Here is a 9,749-nt window from a genome sequence, read left to right on the forward strand (position 1 = left end):
TGTGTTCTTCGGCGTGTGGCGAAGCATCACGGTTCCATTGCTTCGCGTGGGCGTTGACGAGTTGGACTGGGTATGTGCTTGTTGGCGGATGGCGAGGCTTTGAGGTCGAGGTTCTGGGAGCTTGAGGAGATGGTCTTATGACCTTTTTGCCTGGGGACGGGTTGTGTGTGGGATGGTGGGCCGCTGTGGGGTGGATGTCCCCCTGGAGAGACATTCTTCTGGATGTGTCGTCTTGTAGGAGGACGAATCTCGAGAATGGTCGCCTGGTCTGCGAATGACTGTTATGGTACTGTACAAGCGAGGGCTTCTATATACGATGACGAGAGCGAGGTTGCTTACCTATACGGTGAGTTATGAGTTTTCGGAGAGCACATCAGCGCTCAGATGGTTGGTCTCTGGTTCTATGCTAGAACCTCGAATTTTCAGTGAACGATCCAAACTCATGACTACTGACGAGAACATTGCTAGGCCTGTCACGATGGCCTTCTTTGTTTGGATGTCCAACGACGAGCAAGATTTTCAAGCAACGAATGTATTGGAAGGAGAAGATGCATAAGCCCACAATTCACCACGAATCCGACAGACTCTACAAAGCAGATGATCGAGAGCAAAGATAGCTTGGAATCTGCCACAGTCCTGCCCATCAACATCCACCTCGAAAGATCGACACGTCACCCAAAATCCCCAACCGTTAACGCAGACATTCGTTCCGCAAGTCCCCACAAACCCCATGGGGTTGCACGCGGCCCCATTGCGGAGATCTCCAGCCCCGGACGCGGACCCCACGACGGGACCCGAGTATTTTTCGAGCACGTGTGGTGTTTGCTCCACGGAACCCCAAACGTCAGGGATCAACAAGTGGGCAGTGCGTTCCGTTCCACCAGCCGCCAAGTTCGCAACGCGGGGAGAGAGTCGAGGCCGGCATGCAGAACGGAACCAGGTGTTGGGAACGCCCCCGTCGGAAGACAGTCTGCCAAGGGACACTGGATGGTGTGTCGTCTCCCGATATTGTCCGCGCAATCAGCCGCATGGCGGATTGTTTGATGTCTGACTGGTAGCTAAGTGAGTAGGTAGATGTCCAACGGCCGACTTGGCTTTGCTGCGGATAGGTTCTTGGGGCCTTGAAGCCATCATCAATATACGAAAGAACCCGGAGATGGAGATGCTAAAACGTGGGGTATCTGCCTAGCTGGCTGGCTAGGATTACGGTGTCGGAGGGAATCTTGGCGCGGAGTGCGCTCCTGGTTAGCAAAAGCATGGCATCTCCAAGGCTGCTTGATCTATCGACTGGCGCGGAGCCTCTAGCGCTTGGCCGGTTTTCTCACGCGGTACCTGACTCTGCGGCCGTTTTGGGTGAATGGCCGGTCACATATCCAATGTCGGGATCGTGTAACGCTTCCCAATGGGCTTCCAGGGTACCAGATACTCCCCGAGCGGGAGATTGTGTCGCACGCCCCCAGTATGATGGCGGTGTTTGTCTACAGATGGAGAGGAAATACGACGCCAATTACCCCACCACCACCGACCGCCGACGTCTCCCCGCAAACTCCTTGGCTGAGCCATGGCCGCCACAACGTACGTGGAAGTTTTGCCCATTTCCAAGACTTTGTGGCTTGCCATGTCTTTTCTTAACCGCCCGCCTTTCCTCTGCGACAAGACCGCGAAGACTCTTAGGTTGGACTTAGTGGCGTGGTACTTATCAGCCGACCGATAATCAGGAAAACATTTTGTCGAATTCGGGTATGCCGAAGGGATATCTTCGTCGGTGAGGCTCTTGGTATTCACAATCTTGCTTCTTGGGCTGTGTCTGAGTTGCAAATCGACGGTGGGATTGCTGGGCGGAAACTCGTCATGGAGGTGCAAGAGGAGCGGAAGAGTTAGGCAAGATTCGCTGGGCATTTCTAATGGAGAAACATGGTTTACTATGCTCATGCGACCACCGAAACCATCGGAGTGTTATCCTGAAAAGGACAAGCCTAGGATACACCATCCGATGGCAAACTTCAACTCTGGGGTATGCGCTACCACATATGGCTAAGTACCATTGGACGCGGAGCCCCAAAAGTTGGTCTCGTATAGTCCATTGAACTAGGCTGAACCACTACCCAGCCCATCAAGCTAGGTAAAACTTTCACAAGTACACTGCCGCATCTAGATCGAGGCGTTGGTTGGCCATGTGTATGTTGGCTAGAAGTGGTGGCTCATTTTCCCTTCGGCGATCCCGCCTGACGTTATGTTCGCAGTCCGAAATGCCTCAGCTTTTCTCCAAGTCGGCCGGGACCAAGCACATGCAAGCGTCTTGGTATTCTTGTGCGCGTGTGCATGTGTGCGTGTGCGTGCGCTACCCCAGGCCGTGGGGTAGTGCCCCAGGATGCAACGTGGTGAAGTAGTCAGGTATCCATTCCACAATGGCGGAGTAAGTCCATCTTCCAAGTTGTATAAAGACTGCATCTGTGTCTCTGGTTTGTTTTTCCCCCCAGATCACCAGGTTCTGGAGATTCACCGGTCTTCTCTTCATATCTCTTCTCCATATCTTACCTCTTTCACACCCCCCCTTCAGATATTTTCTTCAGTTCGCTTTCAGCTACCGCCCATCATGCAGAAGGAGAAGTCTGATGTCGTCATGCTTGAGCAGACGCAGACGCATGATGAGGAGATTCTGAAGCCCGGCCCCAAGCTCGACTACTCGGGTGCCGCCGAGAAGACTGATCCCCGCGAGATTGCTCTTGTTAAGAAGCTGGATCGCTGGATACTCCCTATGCTCTGGTCCATGGTTCGGGTTCCTGGTCCCTTTGTATGCTCCTGGCTAACTTATAAATAGTACTGGTTGAGTGAGTTGATGATTTGGGGTGATTTTGAGTGATTTGACTTTTCTAACATGAGTAGACTACCTTGACCGCAATGCGATTGCCCTGGCACGTTTGGACGACTTAGAGGAAGACCTGAACCTCGATAGCACGCAATACCAGACGTGTGTGTCGATTCTATTCGTCGGTATGTGTGGCCTGCTCCCAAACCATCACCACCCCACTCCACCACCAACCAACCAACCAACCAACCCCTACGTCTACCCAATCAAACACTCACCTATGACTCCTACAATGTCATAATCAACGCTTTTTCTGTTACTCGTTTCGTATATGTAGTCTTCTAACACACTCATAGGTTACCTTTTGGGACAGATTCCATCCAACATGTTCCTCACCCGCACCCGGCCTTCACGGTACATGGGAACTGCAATGATGGTTTGGGCGATTGTCAGTGCCATGACTGCTCTGTCAAAGGACTTCAAGGGTCTTTTGCTCACACGCTTCTTCCTCGGTGTGACAGAAGCCCCCTACTATCCCGGCGCCGTCTACATTCTGTCATCGTTCTACACACGAAAGGAGGTAGCTACTCGCATTGCCATTCTCTACACTGGAAACATCCTCGCAACGGCCTTTGCTGGCCTCATCGCAGCTGGCATTTTCCACGGTCTAGGCGACGTTGCCGGTATCACGGGATGGCAATGGCTTTTCATCCTCCAGGGTGCCGTGACTTTCGTCATCGCCATCGTCGGCTTCTTCCTGCTCCCCGATTACCCCCACAACACCAAGTGGCTCACACCCGACGAGCGCATCCTAGCCACCTCACGCATGGCCGCCGACACCGTAGGCGCCAAGGGCGATACCTCAGTATGGGCTGGCTTCAGCCAGGCAGCCAAAGACCCCATGGTATGGATCTTCGCGATCATGGCACACATGCACCTCGCCGCCAACGGTTTCAAAAATTTCTTCCCCACCGTCGTGGCCACACTTGGTTTCAATAAGACCATCACCCTCGCCCTGACATGCCCCCCTTACCTCGTCGCCGGCGCAGTCACCATCGCCGTCTCCTGGTCCTCGGGAAAATTCAACGAACGCACATGGCACATCACAATCTCCAAGTGCGTGGCCATCTTCGGCTTCGGACTCGCCTGCGCTGACATCGGCACCGCGGGCCGCTACGTAGCAATGTGCATCTTCACCATCGGCACGTACGGTGTCAACTCGCTAATTCTCGGCTGGTGCGGATCGACGTGCGGACAGACGCCCGAGAAAAAGGCCGTTGCTATTGGAATTGTTACGACGGTTATGAACGCTTCGTTTATCTGGTATGTGTCTCACGATTCTCTCAACCTGAGGTTTTTACTAATATACGATTAGGACGCCTTATCTCTGGCCCAAGTCTGATGGTCCGAGGTATATCATTGCGCTTAGCTCGTCGGCTGCGTTCTCCTTTGCGACGTTTGCCCTTGCGTGGTTGGCGAAGATCATCTTCGTTAGGAAGAACAAGGCGCTCCGTGAGTCTAACGATGAGACTATGACCTTTTACGTCTACTAGTTGGTCGTGTCTACTGGGCTGTACGGGTGAACTTGCTGGTGTGGCACCATGGATTGTGGATGAACGATGAACGGATCCTTGGGTGGATGGATAAGATGGATATGAGAAATGAATTTTATGACTTTCAATGCTTCTACGAGTGCGAAGTGACTCGAAGTGAATCATGTGACACACTATTCGTCAACTGAGAAAGCATCTTCTTCTCCTTCTTCTTCTTCTTCCAGTACAGGAATGCTCTGCATCGCTCAGTTCTACAACATGAATATCCTCGTAACGGGATTCTATCTTAGAACACCATCAGTAGCCTATCCACCAAGTCCTCGATATGAGAAACATTATTCAGTGAAACATCTACACAACCGCAGACATCGTATAAAGACAAGTGCTTCTACCTCAACATAGCCCAATACTTATCACCCTAGAAACCCACACCCCATAAAAACCACAGCACAGTGTAATCAAACTTCCATTCCATGCAGCACTACCCATGACCAAAGCCCCAAGTTTCATTTCCGTCCAGAACCCCCTCAAGTACCTCCCACAACAACAAAAAGCCCCTCGCGTAAAAACAACCTAGCACAGATTCTTCACTCAAGCGCACCACTATCTGCCGGGTATCTCAAAACAAGCCTTGATAAAGTCTACAGAACTTATACCGTCTATTCACAGCCTGCAAGTTCAATCTAGTCCTTCCACACTACGGAGAAGGTTACTTGCACCGAATAGGGAAGAAACGCATAAATAGCTTGAAATGCTCGATGGGTAGGTGTTTATAATGAGTGGGTTTAGCGTGTGGATTATGGGATGGGATGGGGTTGAGTACGCATAGATACTAGGTATGTTTTTTTGCGTCGCATGGTGTGTCGCGGTGGGTGGGTTGGATGGCATCTGGATGGTTCGTTGGTTGTGGTGTTTGTGAGGGGTGCTGGGCGTAGATATGTCACGATATGTGGGTAGGAATGGATGAACAATAAATGATGGAATGAATGAATGAATGAATAGATGAACGACAAAACACACGGTGTAAAATTTCACGAAAAAGGGTCCACGATTCATGGCAAGTGAAAGTACAGCATGATGAAGTGCACAAAAGAAGAAAACGGTGAAAAGACGCTAAATGTTCTCAGTATTCTACAGGCTCCTACCACACCAGGAACCTTCTAAGCTAGTTTGTGTACAGTCGTGGGGGGGATTAGGTCACGACGGGGCTCGTGGACTGTGCTACCTAGAAAATAGCGTTCTTGAAGCCATTTCTCTACTCGACCCTCTCAGTTGTGGAACCTCCTGTTCTCGTTCTCGCCAAACAGTGTGACGCGCATCGAGGGCAGGGCCTGGGTCTCGAGGAGCCTCAGGCGTTCTTCTAGCGTGTTGTTGATGTCGATTCTTCCGCCGGTACCGACGACCATGACACCGCCAGCTCTGTGATGGATTAGCCAGCATCAATGGAATTAAAAATGAGCAACATACGACTCTGCGGGCAGGGGGTCGCTCTCGTCAATGGTGATGGAGACGTCCTTGCTAAGCTTGCTCTTGTACTCGGACTGGGCGTCCTCGAGAGCTTTCGTGGCAACGTCCTTATCCGCCTCCCTCACCTTGAGCTGCAGCTTGTCCTCGTTCATGGCATAGGCGCCCTCGAGGATAAAGTTCTTCAAGACAGTCTGGTACTGGTCCTTATCCTTGCTCGCATCGCCGAGCTTCTTCTGGGCGTCTTCGAACAGGCGGTCGAGCAGCTCCTGGCGGGCGGACAGGATGCGTAAGCGCGTCTTGTTGGAGACGGTGGAGCGGGTGATTTGCTGCGACATGGCGGCCTGCTTGAACTTCTTCTCGTAGGACGAGTCGATCGAGGCCGTCTCTTGGCGCACGAGCTTGGACTTTTCGATTGCGAACTCCTCGTCGGCCTTGAGGCGGATCTCGTTTGCCTTTTCCATTGCTTCCTGGCGGATAAAGGCCGTCATCTTCTTGAGCTCGCCGGCGACCTGGGGGGGGAGGCATGTTAGCTGGTGCTGGTGATATTGACGTTGACGTAGTTGGCGGGGAGCTCTGCGACGGGCGGGCGGAGAGGGGCGCAGCGGGATCGTACCTGGTCGTCGGAGAGAGCGTGGATTTGCGACATGGCGGCGGCGGTGTGTAAGGGTGGTGGGTGGTGGGGAGGATGTCGAGGGCAGCGGCGTGGGCGTCAGAGGGTTGACGAGAGCTTGAGCTTGGAAGTTGAAGTTGGAGCAGCAGGTCGGAGCCCCGATTGGCCATGGCCGCGATTACGTTAGCCCTGCGCGCGCCAGGTCGCCGGTCCAGATGCACGTGTGTGGATGGGAGCGTGGTGGCCGTGTGTTGGCTGGGAACAAGCAAAGACGCGCGCTGTGTGCACTGGGATTATCTTGCTGTTGTCGTCGCCGTCTTGTCGTCCTGTCGTCCTGTCGTCGGGCGTGTCAACACTGCCCATCCCATCTCAACGTCATCGCCGCACGGCTGATCCCTGCCCTCCGCCTCGGCTGGGCTGCCCCAATCGACCGCGTGCCAGCGACTGCAAGCCAGCGTGACGCCTCGCGATACACCGCCAACAGCCAGACAGCCAGACAGCCCTCCAACCCTCCAACGCTCGCCCGTCTGCTGCATCCGCTGCCTCGCCCACGCCCACGCCCACGCCCACGAACACGCACACCACGCACAATGCCCCCGGCGTGCAGCTAACAACACCCACCACCACCCCCAGACACCATCATGGTGGAGCTCTCGGCGGGCGCCAGCGTTGCTGTGAGTAGCACCGCCCCTCCGCGCGCAACAGAGGCTAATGGGCGCGTCTGCAGGTCGGAGTCGTCGTCGGTCTCGCCTCGACCAGCATCCAGAGCGTCGGCCTCACCCTGCAGCGCAAGTCGCACCTGCTCGAGGAGGAAAAGGACGACGACTACGAGCGCCGCCCGCCCTACAAGCGCCGCCGCTGGCAGCTGGGCATGTCCATGTTCATCGTCGCCAACCTCGTCGGCAGCACCATCCAGATCACCACCCTGCCGCTGCCCGTCCTCTCCACCCTGCAGGCCTCGGGCCTCGTCTTCAACTCGATATGCGCCTCGATGATCCTCAGCGAGCCCTTCACCCGCTACTCGCTCATCGGCACCACCCTCGTCGCCCTCGGCGCCCTGCTCATCGCCCTGTTCGGCGCAATCTCAGAGCCCTCGCACAACCTGGACCAGCTGCTGGTCCTGCTGGGGCGCAAGCACTTCCTCGTCTGGATGTTCTCCACCCTCGTCGTCGTGCTGCTCCTCATCGTCGCCACCTGGCTGCTCAAGCGCATGTACCCCCGCACCACCCCGCGCCTGCGCCTCGTCCGCGGCATGTTCTTCGGCTGCGTGAGCGGCATCCTGTCGGCGCACTCGCTCCTCGTCGCCAAGAGCGCCGTCGAGCTGCTGGTGCGCACCATCGTGGACCGCCACAACCAGTTCAACCGCTGGCAGTCGTGGATGATCCTGCTCGGCCTCGTCGTCCTCGCCCTGACCCAGCTGTACTACATGCACCGCGGACTGAAGCTGTGCAGCACAAGCGTCCTGTACCCCCTGGTCTTCTGCGTCTACAACATCATCGCCATCATCGACGGTTTGATCTACTTCCACCAGAGCTCCCGCCTATCCGGCCTCCACGCAGGCCTCATCGCGCTGGGAACTGCCATCCTCCTCGCAGGCGTAGTCTGCTTGAGCTGGCGCCTGGAAGAAAGTGAAGAGAGCGAACAGGAGCCCATCTCCCCGGTAGCCAGCAAACACCCTGGCAGGGTACCCCTCCCGCAGACTGTGCTCCAACCGGGAATCGGCCTCATGCACAGTCACCTCCTCGACGACCCAGAATCTCCACTCGATATTGAAGAACAAGCCCCAGGCGCCCATGGCTCCATTGCCGAGCAACTAAAGCGCAAGAGTGTAGACGAACGGACTCCCCTGCTGCAGCGCGCCCCAACCGGTCCCGCCCTCACTATATCCACACGGCCGAAGAAACGGCCCGTGTTAGACGACTCCGAACCCAACAGCCCGCACGCAAGTCCCCGTGCGAGCCCATCCCCACGCAGACCCCCGCGCAGACGACGTGTAACTATGACGGAAGAAACCCACGAAATCTGGGACGAGCTCAACGACAGACACGTCCGACGATCCGTAGATCTGGACATACGACCACGATCTATATCAGGCACATTGCCCACGCGGAGGAAGAACACACAATCAGCCTGGCTGAACCAGATGCGCAGGCGTTCATGGTTCGACGCGTTGGGCGGAAGTCGCAGCGCGTCGCACGGCAAGAAACCTGCAGACAGCTCTGCCGCGCTCCTCCAACACCCCGATCCAGACGACTCCGACGCAGATGCAGACGGGGATATCGAGACGCAGAGTAAAGGCGGCGACTGGTTCAAGTTGAAGTGGTGGCGCAAGAGATGGCGAGACGATGAGCATCAAGATACATGATTATTTTTACGTACGCATTCTTTTTGTTACAATGGCATTGAAATTGTCCCTACTTCGTCTTCTTCATCCTCATCCCCATCTTTTTGCGCGCTGTGTGTGTATACCCAATCCAAATCAAAACCCAAATTTCACAATGACACCGACGCTACCGTTTAGAGAGTGCGCTGATTGGGTGGAGCGCGCGCGCCATATATGTGGAGCTCGGCGTAGCAGACGGCTAGACGACTCGCGGTCTGGCGGTCTAGGTAGTAGCAGTGGAGAAACAGAAACCACGGCCGTACACCGTATACCGTATACACTGACTTTCGCGGTCGAGGTCGGGGGGGTGGGCTACCTATATAAAGACCGGTGGAAGATGTATCCTTTGATGTTGTCGGAGTGTGTATTTTAACTTTCGCTTTCGCTGTTCCCCCTTTCTTTCCTTCTTTCCTATTCCACTCACGCTCGCATGCCAATGGCAACAACAATGGCACTTCAACTCCCGCCCCCCATCCTAGCCCTACAAACCCCCCTCCTGCACTTCTGCAACATCCTCGCCCTGGCCATCGGGCCCCAGCGTCGGGCTGTGCAGATCTTGACTACGTTGCCGCCGCTCCTGCTCTTCGCGTGGCAGTCTGTGTACCGCGAGTGGGATGGCGCGTGGGGGATTCATTTAGCCCTTAATACGGGCGTGTTGCACGCGCTGTTTGTGTATCTGGATTGGATTTTACTGGGGAGTCCTGATCGGGAGGGGTGGCGTAAGGTTTCTGCTGTGGAAAGCGAGAGGAAAGGGAAGAAAGAGAAGGTGGATGAAGACTCCTCGTCGTCTGAGGAAGAGCGGAAGAAAGACAGAGTAACGGCAGAAAAGAGCTTCTGGGCACGAGCATGGTGGGGGTGTAAACTCGCATGCTCGTTCCGCCATGTCGGGTGGTCATGCCAGGTTAAGAACGTACCAGGAGATAGCAT

At 55.1% G+C, this 9,749-nt stretch overlaps 5 protein-coding genes across 5 annotated transcripts; 3 read left to right on the forward strand and 2 right to left on the reverse strand.

The window, feature by feature from the left end:
* Positions 1-316: 316 nt before the first annotated feature.
* Positions 317-1,205, forward strand: P153DRAFT_417449 (uncharacterized protein; the record flags this gene model as incomplete). The annotated part of the gene is made up of 2 exons (XM_033672159.1): positions 317-346; positions 469-1,205. 2 exons carry the CDS (start codon positions 317-319, stop codon positions 1,042-1,044), a joined length of 606 nt encoding a protein of 201 aa, XP_033525540.1. The 3' UTR covers positions 1,045-1,205.
* P153DRAFT_211922 (uncharacterized protein) lies at positions 1,206-2,152 on the reverse strand. Its single transcript, XM_033662571.1, has one exon. It carries the CDS (start codon positions 1,930-1,932, stop codon positions 1,366-1,368), a length of 567 nt encoding a protein of 188 aa, XP_033525541.1. The 5' UTR covers positions 1,933-2,152; the 3' UTR covers positions 1,206-1,365.
* A 293-nt stretch (positions 2,153-2,445) lies between these two features.
* On the forward strand, positions 2,446-4,506 carry P153DRAFT_337461 (MFS general substrate transporter). Its single transcript, XM_033665740.1, has 5 exons — positions 2,446-2,773; positions 2,822-2,831; positions 2,887-2,994; positions 3,166-4,132; positions 4,185-4,506. Exons 1-5 carry the CDS (start codon positions 2,597-2,599, stop codon positions 4,360-4,362), a joined length of 1,440 nt encoding a protein of 479 aa, XP_033525542.1. The 5' UTR covers positions 2,446-2,596; the 3' UTR covers positions 4,363-4,506.
* A 902-nt stretch (positions 4,507-5,408) lies between these two features.
* On the reverse strand, positions 5,409-6,522 carry P153DRAFT_365751 (ATPase, V1/A1 complex, subunit E). Its single transcript, XM_033667883.1, has 3 exons — positions 6,443-6,522; positions 5,830-6,338; positions 5,409-5,781 (listed from the first exon to the last, which is right to left on the reverse strand). The coding sequence occupies exons 1-3, from the start codon at positions 6,473-6,475 to the stop codon at positions 5,631-5,633; spliced, it is 693 nt and encodes a 230-aa protein (XP_033525543.1). The 5' UTR covers positions 6,476-6,522; the 3' UTR covers positions 5,409-5,630.
* Positions 6,523-7,075: 553 nt separating this feature from the next.
* On the forward strand, positions 7,076-8,926 carry P153DRAFT_365753 (uncharacterized protein). Its single transcript, XM_033667884.1, has 2 exons — positions 7,076-7,113; positions 7,167-8,926. The coding sequence occupies exons 1-2, from the start codon at positions 7,081-7,083 to the stop codon at positions 8,802-8,804; spliced, it is 1,671 nt and encodes a 556-aa protein (XP_033525544.1). The 5' UTR covers positions 7,076-7,080; the 3' UTR covers positions 8,805-8,926.
* Positions 8,927-9,749: the final 823 nt, after the last annotated feature.

Source organism: Dothidotthia symphoricarpi, assembly GCF_010015815.1.
Source record: "Dothidotthia symphoricarpi CBS 119687 unplaced genomic scaffold P153scaffold_7, whole genome shotgun sequence".
In the NCBI taxonomy this organism is placed as follows: Eukaryota; Fungi; Ascomycota; class Dothideomycetes; order Pleosporales; family Dothidotthiaceae; genus Dothidotthia; species Dothidotthia symphoricarpi.